Consider the following 21,236-nt stretch of genomic DNA (forward strand, 5'->3'; position numbering starts at 1 on the left):
CCCCCAATATGACAACTTTCTCATGGCCACCTTAAGGAAGAATTTTTGGGCAAATGCAGCACAAAACCAACAGTATAGCTACATACATCAATGATATTTTCATCCTCTGGACAGACGACCTAAACTCCCACATCTTCCCACCACATCTTCAACCACCACCACCACCCCCCGTCCAGCAAACTCTCTCTGGAACATCCCATACCAGCATCAGCTTCCTGGACATCATGGTCAGCTTCAGCAATGGAACCCTAAAGAAGACAATGGATCACCACACTTACCCTCAAAGAACCAGTAACCACCCTGAAACACCAATAAATCCATTATCTACACTACGGCCAGCCACTCTCATACCATAGATCATGCTCTGAGGAGAAAGTCCAGGATACACATCTTAACATACTTAAAACCGCCTTCACCAAACAAGGGCACTCCTTCAGTGAAGTAGATTGCATCATAGAACGGGACCACCCAAATACCACCAGAGAACCCGATTCAATACAGAGAAAAACAAAACCAAAAAACCCTCCTACCACATATCTTTAAGTTGTCACCTACCACCTCATACTGAAACCTATAAGGGATATCATTAAAAAATTAAAACCCATACTCGATTGGGACCACATCCTGAAAGAAATCTTTCCTTGAACCCCCTTTTCTGGCCTTCAAACAACATCTCCCTCCCCAACCTCATCATCAGAAGCAAGCGCCCCACAGACCAGGACCCACCTACTCAAAATGATAGCGCACCCTGCCAGAACAGCAGACAAAACTAGCAGGCGTATCTCCCCACTGCTATGAGGATCAATTCCCCTCCCACCCCCACCTCCGCAAACACCCTTTTAAGATCTGTGTGTCCTTCATGCCTATCATAACATGCAGTGTGGCTCATTCAGTGCACTTAAATACTTGTATAACAACTATGTGGGTGAAACAAGACAATCACTACACTCTCAAACAAACTCACATAGAAAAAGACAAATACACCATATCACCCTTGTGTATGTGAACCAGAACTGGGGTTCAGGTATGCAGAGTAGCAACATGATCACATGGAACTATCCAGCAGAACTTGACAATTCTGTTGGCTTTTCCTTGCTGAGATAAAACAGTTTAGAAGAAAACAGGGAAAAAACTGTGTTTGGATTATAACTTTAAGATGTGGCCTTTATCTAGAAGAAGCTGTGGGAATTAATGTGTCAGGGAAGTCTGAAGTGAAGTGCCCCCCCCAAAAAAAACACCCCACAACCACCTCCAGAGAAATTTCAAAAAGGGCTCATTTTGATATGGTTTGATATGATATATGACACCAAACATGTATTGGGCCATTAAATGTGTTAAGTTTGGAAACTAGTTTCAAATAATTAATGAGTAAAATGTGGGGAATTTTAATACTGCCTTAGTACAAATCTCAATGCAACCTCAACTATGGAGCTCCGAGGGTACCTCCTTAACACACAGAGCATCTAGATTTTGGCAGCAGCTCCTCTGCAGGTTTTTGGCTTTTACTAGAAAAGCTGGTTCTCATGAAAATAACCAGATGTTCTATTTATGTAGTAATCTGTTTAAACAAAACACCAACACATTTCAATGGATGTTTCCATAGTGATACAAATTTTGCCCGAAGTGATTAATCCAACATTCCATAACATGTACGGTGAGCCTAGAGTCTGTGCATTATTGTATGTGCAATCAAATGCTTCTTTACACAAGTAACGTAAATATACTATAAACTACTGAGATTCTACACTGGCTACTGTCTGCTAATAACTGGATGGTGTAAATGGCAGGCACCATAAAAAAAAAAGAAGTAGCTCATGAGTAATAACTGGATGAACCCTACCCTCTCATTCACTCAGGCTGGAGCAATTGTAAAACTAAGTCAGTAAGCCAGAGAATAGGGTGCTTCACTTGGAGTTGGGAGACAGGTTCTAGTCACAATTCTACCCGACTTGTTATGTGAACTTGGTTAAATTAAAACCTCCTTGTAGATTTGTCTGGGGGTGAGGGGGCAGAAACGGTTTCAAACTATTTTGGGGGGGGGGAGGGGGGAATACAGTTGCTTGTAACAATGTAAGTTACTGTACCCTTGGTACAGTAAGTTACTGTTGACATGCCACAAAATTTGCTATGGTCACTATTCATGCTGGTTAAAATTAATCTAGGTTGGAAGAGCAACCTAGATCTTCCCTGCCAGATGCTCAGCTACCCTTTTTCTACTGTGCAGATATCCATGTTAATAACTGAATACAATATTCTCATTTCAAGGAAGAAAATTCTCACTCCCACCCACCCCCCTTTTTTGGGGGGGGAGGGGTGAAGAAGCAGTAGAGGGGAGCGGATACACACTGACTTAATCTCCAGCTTTTCATGAATGGCTCATTCATTCACAAGCGGAATATCTATTACACCACTAGACAGCCCAGCACCATCCAACTGGCTAAGGCAATGTAACAAACATTTTATACTATTTTACCTACCTAGGTTTTCATATAGTGGCCATCATGCTGGTAACCACGCTCCTGACACGTGCAGTAACGTGAACATACACAGATCTATTGCTTTCCCGCTCTCTAACCCCAGACACTGGGATTTTGGGGAGTGGTATTGTATGAAAGCGGGGCCAAAGGCACTGAAGTTTGTGATTATTCTGGTCTCTTCTGGTAGCACGTTGTACAGTGTAAGCTAGCTGCTGAGAGGGCTTTGTCTCCTGCTCTCAAAAGTCTTGCCCTTGAGCTTGACAGTTCCATTGTTCCAATGGAATGCAGCTGTCATGGGAGGTCATATGGAGGGAGGCTGCCCCTTTCACAACTTGAACCAGTCCCTTGGAGGGCTTTTCAGAGGAGACCAGACTCCTTAAATTTGATTTCTGCATTTTATGGAAGCCACTGAAGGGAGGCACTGGGGTGATGTGCTCTAAGCACAGAAAGGTTGCTGCATAAACAATTAGAAATGTGTAGTGTTTCATTTCAATACACAGTATTGACTGGACATGAGATAGTCTGCGAGGCAAGCATAGGTAGAAATGGGAGCCTTTTTTTTCTCTCTCTCTCTCTCTCTCTTTCTGCACATCCCTGGCTACTTGAGTACGCAGGAGCAATGGAAGAGTCCAATCTATTGCCCCTCTCTCTCTCTCTGGCAAAAACTACTGGCCAATTAACAAATGGCTGAGAAAGTCACATGACCACATGGCCGAGAAATAAAGCAGCCTCAGCACAGGCTAACTACAAAATTCACACTGCATCTACCACATCCTTTACTTCCACACCTATTTTATAGGATCTGACATCACTTAGAATTTATCATTTGGGTTAAACGATTTCAAAATCCACTTTCCCTCATGAGACACACACTACTCTAGGAAAAATAAACAAGTGGGCAATATCTGATATATTGACTTGACAAAGCAGCACAGAGAAGTTTGCATTGTCACTACCCACACTGTATTTGTTCTGTGGATAAATAAAGGAATTCAGCACCCTAGGCTGTCAATCCATGGCCTTTGACAAGTGTTAGATAAAACTAAAGATTAAGTAGAGAGGGTTACTAATCACCTTAGACTCACTTAGTAACTTTTACTTTAAAACTAAAAATATACACACACACACACAAAATACACAAGTGATTTAGGCAAATGTACCACAAGACCTAATATTATGGCATTTACCACAAGAAACATGTAGAATAATAACAGCACACAGACCCAAGCACTCACGGAGGAGAAAGCAGTGCAATAAACTGATAATATCTCTTTCACTGAGAGGCTGTGTGGTCTAGCAACGAAGTACACTGAACTAAAATTCAAGAGATAGGGGTTTTATTCCTCGCTTTGCCACTGACACTCTGTGCAATCCCCAATAAGTCACTTCAGTTCTCTGTGCATCTGTTCCCTCTCCTTCCATCCATTGTCTATTTAGGCTGTTTCTCACTATGAATTTGTACAGTAGCTGGCACAATGCCCTCCCACCCCATCTCCTTTGGGGCCTCTGAACAATACCCCAATATAAATTATTAATAAACATGGGTTTGAAGCCTGGATAAGAGACCAGATTTTGGTCCATGCTCTAACAAAAAGAACAGGGGGGGAAAAAAAAAAAAAAAAAAATCCCCACACAGTTTCAGCGGGTCTTTATTCAGAAGTCAAACAGGATAGGAACAGCATGGGCAACGACGCATTGGGATGGAGATAGAGCTACGACGATGACACTTGAATGGCAGCTGCTCAGGCTTTTGCATTCTTGAGAACTAAACACAAATACAAAGAAAAATTTCATTTCTAGCATTTTATGGACTCCAAAGCCTTGGAGAGTGAAAAACTAAAATAAATTAATTACCTTTAACTCTGGAGAAAAGTAAGCCTCATATTTGCTTAAGAGGCTTTGCTGTGTTGCTAATGGCAAATAAATTAAAGCTTTGTATCCTGTTAATTTTCCCCACCACGGTTTCCATCAATTATAGCCACAGAACTGTTGTGCAAAAATCCCTATAGCTTAACGGCTCTCAAGCCTTGTCTGCTGCACAGCTGTAAGGCATTTTAAGCACCACTGCAAGCTCTTGGCATGTCTGCAACTCAACACACATCCACGCACATGCACCACACTCACATGCTTGCATTAGCACACAGGCATTCACACAACGGTTGTTACTGTACTTCCTCTGAGCAAAGCTAAACACCACGCTGTTCACCACCTTTTCACCTTACACCACACTGTGCTAGTCAGCAAGTGCTGGTGCAGCTGCTTCAACAGAGTATATGGTCCTCTTAGCATAGTCCTATAATGCTCCTGCTCAGCCTTCAGTGACACCTAATGGCTGTATCACCTGTAAAACCATGCAGCTGTTACATCAACACAGGCACAAGTGCATACAAGGTAGTTCTAGGCTGACCTCTGCTCTGCCCTGTGCTTCCCTCCACCCCAATATTCAAGACATGGAGTCCTTTTACATGCAAATTAAAATTTATTTCAAAGCCTTAGAATTGTTATTGTATATTACAAATAAAACTTTCTGAAATTTTACTTCATAATAAAAATGTTTTTAAATATACATATGTTTCTATAGACCTATTTTAGCATCACTAGGTCTTCAGCTCCTGAGAAATACCAGCCTTAGAGAAAGGACAGTAAACATTATACACAAATACCTTATGGTGACCTGAAGCCTGCATCAGAGTGAGACAATTGTCTCTCCCAGATTCCTGAAAACACAAAAAGTAATATCATTAACAACCAACATTGAAACTTAACGGGATTAACCCATTCCCAGGTACATCCTCTAGTTCTACTTACCTCCCCATGCCTGCCCATAACCCAGTGGGGCTCTTGACTGTCTGTAATTCCCACAGGGCCATCAGTGAAGGAGGTGGGGGAAGAAATTGGCATGATTTCGTGGAGCTACCTGGCTTGGATCTTATCCCTCCAAACTCGGGCCCACACCATTCTGTTCTCAGTACACTGCATGGGATGAGAAGAAGGAGGGGAAAAAGCTATGTCAGCGAAACAGCCAAGAACAACAACAACATATCAAGTAAAAGACATATCAATAAAGCGCCTTACCTCCTCGAGCACCACTTCCCCCCAGGAGCAGTGCTCTTCACAATAACCTCCAGCCCTAGAATCATTCAGGTAGTGGCTTGCAACTCTTCACCATGGCATCTTCAGTGCAAGCAAGAGGGCTTAGCAGAAGCTCCTGAATCTCACAATGTATGCCTGGCTCTTCATGCAGGTCAAAGCATCCATTGGAACAAACCAAGAACAAGAACAGGTGCAGTCATATGTTCTCTATATCATAGGTATTAAGCACTTGCTCCAGGAAACTGCACCGAGACTTGTGCAATAGGCTCTGCAGCACTTTTATCACGTCCTCACACATTACTACATGCAAGCCCCAATGGTAAAATTCTGTAGTACAGGCAAAGCTAAGAGGTCGCTTTTAAATGAGTTGCACAGCACAGTTACAAAGCAGGCCTCTCTCTTGCCCTTCTCCTCCTCTCCCTTTCCTCCCCCCACCACTAGTTGAAGGGTCACAACTGTTTTATTCTCTCCCTAAATGTACTCAATTCTCTTGAAATCTCCACTTTTCTCTCCCAAGATTTACCACTAATTTAATTTCTATTTCCATCTAGTTTCCCTCTCCTACTTACATGCTCAGTCTTCTGACAACATTCTCCATTTCATTATGTCTAATTCACCCACTAACAAATACCACTGTTGTTGCACGCGTTCGGCAAGGACAATGAAAACAGACTAGCCAGCTTCATGTTCATTTGCATTCAGTTTCTTTAGTAGTGCCTTGAAATGACCCTTTGTACAAGTCATACCCAAATGACCTACTACATTATAAATATTCCTGTTTGATATTTGGAGCATTTTTGTACGAAATGTTGGAAACTTAGTTCATTAGCATAAAATATGTACACCCTTGTCCTGTTTTTTGTTAAAGATATTCTTAAAATTCCAGCCCTTTCCCCTTTTATAGCCTCCTGTCTACAAAAGAACAAAGCTTCAGACATGCAGCACCCTCCATGCAATTACTGTTCTCTACTATACCCCAGCATTGGTTTCCTAGGAAACAAGAAAAAAAACCATAAAAATGTCTAGCACATTTAATATGCAAATGAAGTAGGTCACACCAGTCATATTTCACTCACTGCCGTGCAGGATCATTCATGATGATTTGTGGCTTGCATTTGCTGCAGGCAATTAGATTTGGGGCAGTTATGGCAGAAACAATTATCTTCCTCGACAATGCTGTTGCACAGCTTACTGCTGGCTTAGAATAGGTTAAAAGATCAGGTTACGAGCGTGGAAATGGAAGATTGTTTTAATACTAAAATAATATATTAATGACTAATGTTTCTGCTATCTAGCTAGATAGTTATATAACCCCTCATATCTCTGTAGTGTTTGAGAGAAGGGTTACAACACACATGGTGAAGTACAGTGAGCTGTAGCTCACGAAAGCTCATGCTCAAATAAATTGGTTAGTCTCTAAGGTGCCACAAGTCCTCCTTTTCTTTTTAATAAAAACCCTGATTCTTTTTGTCAAATACCCCATCAAATATTCAGCTCCAGTTCCCACTGTGCTCATCTACTCTGTCTGTAGAATCCATAGGAGCAACTGACTTCTAAAAGCACAGAGGAGGCCAAGTAGTTAGCCCTACTGCAGTGCTCTATCTCAGAGCAAAGCACCAAGGAGTGGAAATGAAAGAGACCAGAATACTCTGAGCAATAAATACCCTCCGATGACCGGGATGTAACATTGCCATCAAATACACAAGCAGTTGCTTATCAGCCTGCATGAAAAATGGAAAGGGACCAAGTAAGGGCGAGCGGGTTTCAGTCTACAATAAAAAACAAATGTGTCTCCAAATTCTCACAGACTGGTATAAGAGAGGAGTAATTCCACTGACTACAGTGGAGTCACATGGGTGTAAGAGAGGAGAACTGGGCTGTGTCAATGCAAGAGATGATTGTTAACTGCTGGTTCTTCATTTTTATACTTGGCCTGAAGTTAGAACAATAGGCCAGGGAGAAAAGCGTAAGTATTTATGCCACAGAGTGCTAATTTAATGTAATACCTGCATCACGGATGTTAAGAGGCATACGACATCAGCTACCAAATCAAGGCACCCTGAGTTCTAAATTCAGTAGCACTGCTGTCAGGAAGGCAAAGAAAAATCCCACAATTAGTCTGTTTTGAAGTTATAGGAGAGAGTGTTTAACACTACAGAGAAGGAGGGGAAAAACCCAAGGTTTTAAAAAGGATACACTCAAATCAGGCTGACAACGTTAACAATCAACCTAAATATACTAGTATAATTTTACATATTAGTTACACGATGTAGTGATGTTCTCTCTCTCTCTCTGGCTCTGAACTGCTATACAAGTACTGCATTCACTTTGGTGTACACGAATTAGAGAGAGAGAGAGTAATGACAAAACACTGCAACCATGCTTGGGAGTAGGAATGCAGATTCCCTGAAGCTCAGACTACTTATTGCGCTGTTTTTACACCAGACAGAGGAACAATCTTTGCCCACTGCCACACTGATGTTTACAATTACAGCTCACCAAGCATTTCTTGTGTTTGAATGTTTTCACTTGCTGGTTCTCTAACCTGCAAAAAAGGCTTTGAACCTGGAAGACTGACAGACAGACAGTCCCTCCTGAACTCTGGGATTTTGTTTAAAACATGAATACAGGAAGAACAAGAGGATACAGATATATATGTCTGTTTCCTCCACCCCACTCCCACATAATAACACAAGCGTGAAGTATGCCAAAAGTTCAGAAGGACACATTGTTAAGATACGCACTTCTGATTGTCCCTAAGGACAGGAGGAAATGAAATCATCCAGCAAAAGATCTGCACAAAACTTATGACCCCCACAATGAAAGCTAAAAGGTGACGTTTATTAAAACTGCATGTAAATATAATTCAATTTCAAAACAAATATTTATGTCAGCTCACAATTATTGGGTATATCAACTTCTCATTGCTTTCTAAAAGGTGCTCTTATCCTGTTCTTGATCAGTCCCCACCCCACATCCACCCCCCAACCTTAAAGTTTAGTTTACTAGTTCTTAACATATTTCCAGACACACCACAGCTGCCTACATTTCCACAGAAGTGTGAACTATAAAATTCCGAAGAGGGTTTCTATGTTGCTTTGTCAATTTCACCAACATTTCAGAGATCACCTCTATATGGCCCCCTAGTTTCTGTCTTAAGATACTTTATACTTGTGGTGATCTGTATTTATCAGAATCTTATCCTCTCCACTGCACCCAGAACCCCAGCATACAACACCTTTTTTGGTTTTTGCTTGTTTTCTAGCAAGAGACAGTCCTCACTACAGAGCCCAACACATACTTGTCACAAAACATTTTGTGGACTCTTTCTGTGCATCCTTGTCAGTTACAACTTTTTAAGTGTGCATGAAGTTTTAGTAAATACCAAACTAAGAAGAGAATAATTACACAGACACCAAGGCTTCCTTGGTTAGTGGTAACATTCTTTTAATCCCACTGGAGAAGAGGTAAGTTCTTTCAGGGTTCACACACCAAAGTCCAGGTAAGAATTTCAAAAATTAAACTTCTGCTCAACTTCAGGCTAAGAAAAAGATTGAAGGTCAAATTCTGCTCTTACTTGCAACAGTGACTATCCAGAGGAATTTTAGTTCAAACGAGTTACTCTCCCTCTCTCCACACCTTAGCGGAAAGTCCAGTTCAGAGAATTACCACAAGTGGTACTGACTGGTATTTGTTACCAGGGAAGAGGTGCCAAAGATTGAATAGAAATGAAGACAGAAATACCCTCCCACTGCTTAAAGGCATTTCATAGAATCATAGAATATCAGGGTTGGAAGGGACCCCAGAAGGTCAGCTCGTCCAACCCCCTGCTCGAAGCAGGACCAATTCCCAGTTAAATCATCCCAGCCAGGGCTTTGTCAAGCCTGACCTTAAAAACCTCTAAGGAAGGAGATTCTACCACCTCCCTAGGTAACGCATTCCAGTGTTTCACCACCCTCTTAGTGAAAAAGTTTTTCCTAATATCCAATCTAAACCTCCCCCACTGCAACTTGAGACCATTACTCCTCCTTCTGTCATCTGCTACCATGGAGAACAGTCTAGAGCCATCCTCTTTGGAACCCCCTTTCAGGTAGTTGAAAGCAGCTATCAAATCCCCCCTCATTCTTCTCTTCTGCAGGCTAAACAATCCCAGCTCCCTCAGCCTCTCCTCATAACTCATGTGTTCCAGTCTCCTAATCATTTTTGTTGCCCTTCGCTGGACTCTCTCCAATTTATCCACATCCTTCTTGAAGTGTGGGGCCCAAAACTGGACACAGTACTCCAGATGAGGCCTCACCAATGTCAAATAGAGGGGAACGATCACGTCCCTCGATCTGCTCGCTATGCCCCTACTTATACATCCCAAAATGCCATTGGCCTTCTTGGCAACAAGGGCACACTGCTGACTCATATCCAGCTTCTCGTCCACTGTCACCCCTAGGTCCTTTTCCGCAGAACTGCTGCCTAGCCATTCGGTCCCTAGTCTGTAGCTGTGCATTGGGTTCTTCCGTCCTAAGTGCAGGACCCTGCACTTATCCTTATTGAACCTCATCAGATTTCTTTTGGCCCAATCCTCCAATTTGTCTAGGTCCTTCTGTATCCTATTCCTCCCCTCCAGCGTATCTACCACTCCTCCCAGTTTAGTATCATCCGCAAATTTGCTGAGAGTGCAATCCACACCATCCTCCAGATCATTTATGAAGATATTGAATAAAACCGGCCCCAGGACCGACCCTTGGGGCACTCCACTTGATACCGGCTGCCAACTAGACATGGAGCCATTGATCACTACCCGTTGAGCCCGACAATCTAGCCAGCTTTCTACCCACCTTATAGTGCATTCATCCAGCCCATACTTCCTTAACTTGCTGACAAGAATACTGTGGGAGACCGTGTCAAAAGCTTTGCTAAAGTCAAGAAACAATACATCCACTGCTTTCCCTTCATCCACAGAACCAGTAATCTCATCATAAAAGGCGATTAGATTAGTCAGGCATGACCTTCCCTTGGTGAATCCATGCTGGCTGTTCCTGATCACTTTCCTCTCATGCAAGTGCTTCAGGATTGATTCTTTGAGGACCTGCTCCATGATTTTTCCAGGGACTGAGGTGAGGCTGACTGGCCTGTAGTTCCCAGGATCCTCCTTCTTCCCTTTTTTAAAGATTGGCACTACATTAGCCTTTTTCCAGTCATCCGGGACTTCCCCGGTTCGCCACGAGTTTTCAAAGATAATGGCCAATGGCTCTGCAATCACAGCCGCCAATTCCTTCAGCACTCTCGGATGCAACTCGTCCGGCCCCATGGACTTGTGCACGTCCAGCTTTTCTAAATAGTCCCTAACCACCTCTATCTCCACAGAGGGCTGGCCATCTCTTCCCCATTTTGTGATGCCCAGCGCAGCATTTCCTCCAGAACAGGGCGAAGGCACACCTGAAGGGCACTGTGGGGAAGCTGAGTCTCCTGTTGCCTATGCTGTGTGTGTTCTGTGGATAGAGAGAGGACTTCGGCTTCCAGAATTGTCAATCTTGCTCCATTCGCCAGAGCTACCAACTTACTGAAGCAAAAACACACTATACATTTTTCATGATGTTCTTTTCTGCATAACCATTTACTTACATAACAACACTATCCTCCTGATGCCACACATAGATAATGCTGATGCTTGGATAGCTCTGTCTGTATGGCTCAAGTCACAAGACCCCCAACCAGAAAGAAATTAAAGTAAATTATTAGCAAGAATATCTTTTGTGTAAGCATTTACTTACAGTGAAGTCTTTCTTCAGTGTTAAGCTACAGTTTAAAGTATAGGGGGTGGGGGGAGATAAAAAAAATTTTTTTTTCCTTAATCCCAATTACACTCCTTTGTAAATCTATGAAGATGGAGAAAGGTTTCATTTAAGATTATATTAATTAGGTTTTATTTTTAGGCTTTCACAAAGTAGAAACTATTATGAGCTATGACCTAAATAGGCGAGAGCTCGCATAGTTAATACACAGGTGCCTACTGGAAACACTGCTAAAGCCGGCCTTTCTTGATTCCAGACGCTTAGAAATTAGCTGCAGTAAGAAACATAAAAATGTTTAGTACTGGAAGCTGCTCATACCCACTTGGTGAATTCTCTTGCCTTCTTGAGAACATGAATTCCCCAATGTCATTACTATTTGCCCCAACTTCTCAAGCAATAAAATAATTCATTTTCTAATTTTTTTTACCCTAATTATGGATTTTCCTCAGGCAAATTTTTTTTTTAAAGAGTAAAGGCTGTCAGAGCAGATTTCTAAGTCTTGTATCAAAACTGGAAGTTTAAGTCGGAATAAAGGTCTGCCGGTTGTAGTACATTCTAATGGAAGTGTCATTGATGGGGTAGGAAAAAAACCAGCAACTTTTCTATGGGACTTTTGAAAATAACCCTGTCAACTTAAATTGAAAAAGGTGGACTTGTCTGAACATCTGCCTACTATTATTACAACCACCACCAAAGAAAACTATAGCTGAAGTTCAGTTTAGGTTCACCCCCAATACTATTGCATTCACTTGAAGTTTACATCCTTCAGCAAAACAGGAGAGCATTCTTCAGAGCTGACCAATGTATCAGGTACAAGGGGCAAAATGCACCCCCAATGGTGTCCCATGTAGCTGGTAACAACCTATGAAAATACTGTTGTTTCAAAAACAGCAAGGAAGCAGTTAAAGCATATTTGTAGTTGACTCCTGAAGCATTTTCCACAAGATATTAAAATAAATCTGATTATGAAGGCAGGAACGGCATTTTGTTCTTGTTAAATCACACTGGCAGTGTGCATTTACTTAACTGGCTACTTTCTTTTTTAAAAAATCCAGGGCTAACCTCATAAGAATATTTTAAAATATTACTACATAACGGTCTCATTTATTATACAAACTAGCTTGGGTGGCTAGACTAGTTCTGTTCACCTCCTAAAGGAAAGGGGGAGAAAACTGATTTTTGTTTGTTTGCTTTAAAGAGAATTACTAAAAATATTAAAGCCCTTTTGATGGAAGTTGGGATCTGCACAAGCCCCACACAGATGAGCTAGATAAACAATAGGTCTTCTCCATCTTTAAAAGCTATAAGTCTATAACCCCATCCTCAAGTTAAATATTTCCCTGTGCCCAGCCCAGTGTTTCTCCAACTTCTCTGCCTCATCCACAGCATAGCTCTTCTGGGATTCAAAACAGGTAACAGAAGTCAGAGCTCATAGCTACAGAAAAGGTACAGCAGTATTCCTTCTTCCCACCAAGAATTGTTCCTACCCAACAGGGCAGACCACCACCTTTCCACTCAGAACATCTCCTCTTCCCTTGTTTGGGGACATGAACCAGGCTCCCACTGAGAACCCCAAACTGGCTCAGAAGGACTGCCAAGGTAGCAGCCCAAAACTCCCATTCTCTTCATCTATCCCCATCCCCCCCAATAAGACATTCCTACTTAAGGAGAGGAAAACATGACAGCATTTGAATATTGAGCTCCCATTTAGTGGGAAGATGCTAAGTCATTAACTATGAAGCCACCCAAGCATATTTTGGGAAATATCTAAAATGAATGATCCTTCCACCCAGTTGTCCATAGAAGTTGACTGCACATTATATGCATTCAGGCCCTCTAAGAGCTTTTCCAGTATTATATATTCTCCTTGCTACCGACTTCTAAACTTCTGAAGAAGGCAGCGATCAGTGTCACATTTGAAGTTTACAGAACTACTTAAGGGTCTATGCCTCATTGAAAGTCTATATGAGACTTAAGAACCTAATAGCCAGATTTTTACAGGTATTTAGGTGCCAAACTCCTATTGGTTGTGAGATTTAGGTGCTTTTGAAAATTTCACTGTTTTCTCACCTGATATTACAATCCACTCTCAATCTGAGGTGCTATTGTACATATTAAGCCTCCATTGCAAGGTGTAGCAGCACGTGAGCAGTCCCACTGACATCCATAGGCCCCAATTTAGCAGTTGTAAACCATCAATTTTTTGAAGCTATCCTATTTGTCATACTGTTCAGTTTTGGGGTTGATACTGAAGGAGTTCAGTGGCCTTATTTAGCCTCATCAAAGAGCCACTGAGCAAGATTATGAATTGGCACGATTATTACAACAGGATCTACTCAGAAAATGCCCAAGACTGAGCTACAATTCATATTGAATACTGGAACTGGTCTATCCTGACAGCAGGGTTGGAGCTCACTGGTGAACCTCGGAGTGGGGGAGGAGGGGAGACTGACTGACCAAAAGAACATTTTCATGTCATCAAGGAAATGAAACAACTAGAAGTGAGTTTGTGGCTTTGTGTGTCTCTTGAAACTGAAGACAGGAAATGAAATTCACAAGCACAGTCCCAGGACACTTTAACCCAAAGCCTGACTTTTAAATTTTGGATTTTTAGAATATTTTTAGGCAGTTACTATTAAATCAGAAAAATTGATGCTCCAGTGCAATTCTTCACCAACTTTAAAGAAAGGCCATCATTTAAAACCTACATATTCAAATTCCAAATGGCATCCATCGTTGAAGGAGAGGTCACTAGGCTAGACAAAGTCCTGTGGTAAAAGCAGCTGACATCATAAACACTGAATAGAAATATGAAGGAGCAATTTTCTCAAATACTGTGGGGTTTTCAAGGACTAAGATGAATCTTTTACCGAAATGCTTCTGCGTAAACCCATCATTCAGCTCTTGTAATACCCTTAAATGAAATCCATTATGAGCAGGGCCACAAACACCTAAAAGAAATGAAAACCTTAGGACAAAGCATTAGGAAAACACAATTTATTTCTGCAGACAAGGGACAGAAATACAAACTGAGCACCGCCGTGCCTCAGTCTGAAATCATCTCCACAAGAGGAATAGGCTGAAAAGAAAAAGTGATGTTGTTAATAGTTCAAATTGCAATCAGACCCAGCCACAATTTAGGAAAAAAGAGCAAAATCCTGGTGCTGTGCATGAAACCAAACAAAACAGGCCATGGCATGGGGAAGCAAAGCAGCAATAAATACAGATCGACCCCCACAGACCACCATAGAGCATCAGCAAGAATCACCGATACACTCATAGACCTCTAACAGTACCCATGGTTCCCCCACCCCCAACATGCACATTTGTCCAGAAGATTTAGAATCAACAACCTTGTCCCCACCATCCCACAGTCCACCCGCCCCTTGTACACCAGTGACAGTGGGTACCACCAAGGAGCAATACTTCACAACACACAGAGATGGTGGAAACTTACGACCACCACTACCTGCAGACTCCGCAGCCTATGCCCCACCCACCAGGAACACTATGGAACTACAGTGGTTCTGCTGCTTCCTCATCCTTGCACGTCTGTGCAAGCCATAAAGACATGCTTTAGCTCTGTATTTTGAGCAGCCATTTGGCCCCAAAGAACAGGAAAATAGTAAATCCCTCTTCCCCTGACAGCTATAAGATTTAGGACTGGCCGTTAAAGCTCACATTGCTACTCTTGGCTAATTCTCTTCATCTACAACCTGTTAAATCATTAGAGTACATAAAACATTTGGAGTGACTGGACCAGGGCTTTTGCTCAGCCAGAAGACAAAAAACAGCGACTGATGGAAACGCAGAAGAAACACCTCAAAAGCGGAGTCAAAATGACATAAAAGTCAGATCCCCCACTGTTGCACCAGTCAAGCGGGGCTATGGAAGACTTGTGTGTTTTCATTTATGCCCGCTCTTTCCGTCAGGCTCAGGAGCAGCAACTGCAGAAGCAGTAAGAGCAGAGAATGTATGGCTGTCAGCAGAGCAGACTGTGGGACATTTCCTGGGCCATGTTTCATAGAGGAGAAAAGAAAGACAGTAAGAAGGAGGAGTTCTCCAGCAGGGATCAACTCATTGTGAATACAGAGTCTGGCTGGCAGTGGCAAAAAAAATACCCCCTCAGGTGTCATGTAAGTTATTGGTATGAAGGAGAAGTGGAAAACAAAACAAAAAAAAAATACAGCTAAAGCACAATTTAGGTTACGATACCAGATGCCTGATCCTGCAAACAACTTACTACTGTGGAGTAATCCTACTGAAATCTGTCGGATTACACCTAGTAGTAAGCACTAAACCGTGGAGAATAGGGCCCGTCTGCAGAATAGGGCCCTCTTTCAGTAATTTGATATCACCAACTCTAGTCCATGGAGACTCAGGGTATCTTGCAGAACAGAATTACATAAGCCTCCCACAATGGGTAGCACTGGAAAAAATTAGGTCTCTCTCACTGCCAGGAAAACATCAATAAACCAAATTCTCTAAAATCAAACAAACATAAGAAAATACAAGCTATCAGCTAAAAGCTAAACAAAATAAACATGCTTTGAGACCTCAAAGCATTAGTTCCATTGTTCAAAATTCCACTGAAGTGCTTTTAAAATAGATCCCCATATAGTGAAACAAATGGTTTTCAAGATGAAGGGCCACTCAATCTGTTTTCTCATGCCTTTTGTTCTGGGGTACTATACACACACCCTTTTCTAAAATTTCCTATCTGAACAGGAATTTAGATAAGCAAGTTGTTTTCCTGGAAATCTGATTCCCAGGAGACAAGACCCTGGAACCAGGGCCTTAAAGTGCGGTCAGTGTAACGCTAAGTCTATCATACTTTAATGATGACATTTGATTAGTTTAGCAAAGTTTTAGGACCCTGAAAGCTTAAATATAAAAGTTAATTACAAGTTTAATAATATGTTAAAGTTACAGTAGACGCAGTGCCCACTCACAGATGACCAACCCATATCAAATAGTCTAATTTTTTTGGCCAGATGTGCAACCCCAAGCAACCCAGCCCATTTTAGATCTTGCCTTCAATAATTCCATCTTGCCAGGGCGACGCAGTTAGCAAAAAGTCATCCATGCTACTTGGGCTCTCCCCCTTCATGTGCTCAGAATCCTCAAGTGATTGATAATCCAGGTAGAAAGGGGAGTGGGAATTCTGACCACTTATTAAGGCAGAAGAATAAGTGCTGGAGAAAAATGTAAAGGTGGCCTAAACATGTTCTGTGAACTTGTCTTCATTAGAAAATTAGGCAGTGTAGAAGCATGATGTTAAGGAGTAGTGTAAACTAACCGGATGTTAAACATCAGTTTCCCCCGATGGGTGAGCTAATATCTTCCGTTGGTCCAATAAAAGGTTACCTCACCCACCGTCTCTCTCTACTATCCTGGGACCAACAAGGCTACAACTACACTACAGACGTGAGTTCCCCCTGTCAACAATGATTCAAAAGTCATGTTCAAACATCATGTTATTTAATACGACCACAAGGTCACATTCTAACATGACCTAATTTTCTCATGAGGACAAGCCCATGAATAGTGTTCTCCCAAAAGTCATAAGAGAGTTTCTCAGAGTGGCAAACTTCGCATTGAGCCTTTGCCCATCTCTCTTAGCAGCAAAACAGCTGCAACGTTCTAAACATCAGGGTTCCAGGTAAAGCTACCCACATGTTATAAGACATTTACTGTTTAAAATTTGGGTATAGTGATACCATACTGCTTAGAAAACAGAAAGGACAAGCATCAGCAGGTGGTCACCTGGGAATGGTGCAGCTGTTTTGCTGTTGAGCAATACCCTCTGCACTCTGGAAAATTTGCTGACACACAAATAACTTCCACCCGGAATTACCGCTATAAAAAGGTAGAAGTAACCCAAACTAAAAATGGATTTTCATGTCTTGAATTGTATCAATTTGCACATTAAGCACTACTGCATAACAGATGCATTCAAAAACAATGCACAAGAAAGGGAATTGGTGCTACTCTAACAAGACTGCAACCCAGATGCTACCGCATCTGTGAAACCGCGAGAGGCCTTAACTGAACTGAATCCATAAAAAAGTGTTCCTTTTCCCACTCCCACAAGTCTCTTCTGAACTCTACAGGAATGATGGATGAATACTGCAGTGAGCCCTAACTAACTTCCTAAAAAAGCTTTAACAAGGAAAAGTTGTACTTGCCTGAGGGTTTTTCCTCAGAATAGTCTGTTAAACATAAAGAAAAATGTCCTCAACTCCTGTTCACCAAACCTCACATTGAGGATCTTACCACAGTTGATAATAGAGAGGGAGTGTAAAGAGGGGGCGGGGGGAATTGGGGAGAACAGAAACTATGGACAACATCAGTCTAGTCTCCTGGAAACTGTCTGAATGAAATTTGTACTATTGAGATGCAACAGCAGGCATACCACACTTCTACCAAAGGTGGAATGGTCTTCTAGAGACTAGTCAGTTTGTAATATCTGGAAACTTTTGGAAACCTAGCCAGGTCTCTGTCATATATTCCTCAGAGGAGGCATATGACCATTGTGCCCAGGTATCAACTGCAAACTTTGATTCCTTTTGGCAGGCATATTCATTTAGCTTTGCATACCTCTGAAATGCACAATTCACTAGTCCCAACTACTGAAGGGAAAGAAAGCATCTGAGACTTATTTCTTGGGGACATATTATGGAAAGAGATAACTATGTGAAAAACCTTATCTCAATTACACATGCAGGGTAGAATTTTTAAAAATACTTCACACTAGTCTAACTCTTCTCCCATTGACATGAATGCCAATTGACTTCAGTGGGAAAAGAGGCCAGCACTGCATACTTTTAAAAATCTCATCTCTTACAGTGCATGGGCCTGACGAAGCAGACTGCTGCTACAGCCACACTGGCTCACACGTTTGGGACACCCCATCTCCAGCTCATGGCAAGCTTGATTCTCTAGCACAGCACTTGTAGCCAAACAACATAGATTGCTTCGATGGAACTGCAGATTGCCTTCAAGGATAGCAGCTTGGCATGACTTGGCTGATGTAACATTTCAAAGAAGAGAGACCTCAGACATATTTGAAAAAAGATTTGATCTGACTTTTTAGAAATTGATTAATTCCTAGAGGATGGCAACCAAGATGTTGCTCTCCTTTCCCCTCCCTGCCCTTGATCCTTTCCCTCCCTTTACTTTTTTATTCTTCCTTCTCTCCCCCCCCTTTTTTCTGGGAGGGGGGGGGAGAGAAATCATAAAATACAAATTTAAAAAATGCCACCCCTTAAAGTGTAACCATAAAGTAACAGAACTATAGTCACTCCTACGTGACAACAAATAAAAAGGAGCTCTGACTTACAGTACTTTAACAGGTTTCAGAGTAACAGCCATGTTAGTCTGTATTCGCAAAAAGAAAAGGAGTACTTGTGGCACCTTAGAGACTAACCAATTTATTTGAGCATGAGCTTTCGTGAGCTGAGCTGTAGCTCACGAAAGCTCATGCTCAAATAAATTGGTTAGTCTCTAAGGTGCCACAAGTACTCCTTTTCTTTTTGCGAGTACTTTAACAGTGGTCCCATGTTGAAAGTTCCTGTCTAGGTTATTTTTCTCCCCTAACATTCATTATACATACATACATACATACATACAAACATGCATACACACAAACCTTTTAGTTCAAAAATTAATAGATGTATAAGGGGAAATATGAGCTAAATAGGAACTTTAAACAAGGAACCATATACAAGTTTCACAAAACTAATGTTTCCCTTCAATCCTGTAGAAATTGTCACAAAAATCTCATCTTTATAATGCATGCAGATTCAAGACGGAGGTTTTATTTTATTAGTTTAAAACATAAGAAATATCTTTATAAAGATAGAAAAAGTCACCAATTAATAACAAAACTAAAATAAAACTGTTAAAAATAATAAATATTACTTCTTTACACACTTAAATCCAAATAAGGTAACCGTATCATCTTGAAAACTTCTCATTGACCTCTAGTGAGAAACGTTACTTTCTCTCTAATGAAATTCTCAATATAATTTGTTTTCAACATCCATTTTGAAGCTGTAGCTACAACAACAGATAACTTAGACACACAGACAACGTCTTGATTAATATAATCTGAATCATGAACATAGTCTGTTAGAAACGTATAAATTTTCTAGTAATTTCTCATCTTGTTTTCCACTCCTAATAATGAGGAGCCAATCCAAGTTTTTGGAACCATTTACAGAGATCCAACAGACTGATCTTTATGACACCATCTCATGTTTAAATGTAAAAAATGCCTCAATTTGATTTTTTCTGCCTAGCTTATTCAGAGCTCCCTGTAAACATCTGACAAATGGACAGAACAAACTCTCTCCACTGTCTCCTGAATGACAGAAATATTGCCCAAGGCAAGTCGATGCTGTATAATCCTATGCATCTATTACCTGTGGAAAGTATTTGGTTTCTAGACTGAAAAGTTTAAAATGTTTGCAGTAACTTGCATGTCAATAGTTTTCAAAACTGGCTTGTTACACATCTCACCAACCAAGATTTTTCCAAGTATGACTAGTGCAGATGAAAGGTGCTGTACATCATGACAGCCCTGGACAGCAAAGTCTTCTAAATGTCCACAGAACACCAGGACAATAGCTACTTAAGTTTTCCTTCCCATCACCCTGTCCAAATATCTCCTCCTTCACCAAGACAAAACATCATCAAAGGATGAGAAGATAGTTCAGTCTGCATGACTCCTTCGAGCATCGGCCTCTACAAAAACGGCCAAAGATACCAGTTATAAGGCTGGCATTTGCAAGTTGGACACTTGTCCATATGAATTTACCCTGAGACTAATAACAAAGACACCAGATTGACACTTACTGGCAATGACTGTTTCCAATGTTTCTAAAAGTTGGACTCCACATGGGAGTACACAGAGAAAGACTTATTTGCCTTTTATCTGCCCTCCTGAGCTAATCAGTTCACAACTGATTGCAGTTTAAAACACCCACTCCAAGCAGATCAAGCACAAAGGGCATGACCCTCACAAAAGTATTCTTCCAGTCTCTTATCATAATTATGCTCAGGATCAAGTAAGAGATGTGCAATAGTGAAGACATGCCACTGTACAGGCCCTACTTCCACACAGTTGCAGGAGTCTAGGCTGATGTAGCAGAAGCCTTGATGCTGCCTCCATGCCATGCCATGCCATCCTCTGCATTGAACCCCACTATGCTGGACTGATGCAAGGGGCAGCATTTAGCCCTTGATGAAATGGAAGCATGATACTTCCAGAGCCCTGGAATGGAGTACTGCAGCTACATCACAGCTAATCCTTAATTATTCCATATGAACGTAAGCATGGCCATACTGGTCCATCTAGTCCACACTCCAGTCTTCTGACAGCGGCCAATGCCAGATGTTTCAGAGAGAATGAAAACAACAGGGCGATTTATTGAGCAATCCATCCCCTGTTGTTCAGTCTCAGCTTCTGGCAGTAAGATGTTTAGGGACACCCAGAGCAAGGGATCATGTCCCTGACCCTTCTGGCTAATAGCTGTTGATGGAACTATCCTCCATGAACTTATCTAGTTCCACTTTGAACCCTGTTATTCTTTTTGGCCTTCCCAACATCCCCCAGCACGGAGTTCCACAGGTTGACTGTGCACTGTGTGAAGAAGTACTTCCTTATGTTTGTTTTAGATGTGCTGCCTATTAATTTAACTGGGTGACGCCTGGTTCTTGTGTTATGTGAAGGGGTAAATGTCCTTATTACTTTCTCTGAACCAGCTTTTTTGAGTGTCACAGCACACTGAGAGGTTTCAGAAAGAGAACTATCCACCATTATGCCAAGATCTCTTTCTTGAGTGGTAACAGCTAATTTAGACCCAGTCATTTTTTA

At 41.6% G+C, this 21,236-nt stretch overlaps 1 protein-coding gene across 3 annotated transcripts in view; it reads right to left on the minus strand.

The window, feature by feature from the left end:
* The window catches only part of TSPAN5 (tetraspanin 5), a 117,787-nt gene that overhangs the window by 75,269 nt on the left and 21,282 nt on the right, over positions 1 to 21,236 (minus strand). The window contains exons 2-4 of one of the 3 annotated variants that reach the window (XM_073340759.2): positions 5,553 to 5,711; positions 5,286 to 5,450; positions 5,141 to 5,194 (exon numbers count right to left, since the gene is read on the minus strand). The exons of 1 other annotated variant lie outside the window; for it this stretch is intronic. In XM_073340759.2, coding sequence (XP_073196860.1) covers positions 5,141 to 5,194; positions 5,286 to 5,378 — 147 coding nt within the window. In that variant the 5' untranslated portion in view covers positions 5,379 to 5,450; positions 5,553 to 5,711. The remainder of the gene's footprint in view (positions 1 to 5,140; positions 5,195 to 5,285; positions 5,451 to 5,552; positions 5,712 to 21,236) is intronic. One more of the 3 variants, XM_073340758.2, reaches the window with a different exon arrangement.

This window comes from Lepidochelys kempii, chromosome 4 (assembly GCF_965140285.1).
Source record: "Lepidochelys kempii isolate rLepKem1 chromosome 4, rLepKem1.hap1, whole genome shotgun sequence".
In the NCBI taxonomy this organism is placed as follows: Eukaryota; Metazoa; Chordata; order Testudines; family Cheloniidae; genus Lepidochelys; species Lepidochelys kempii.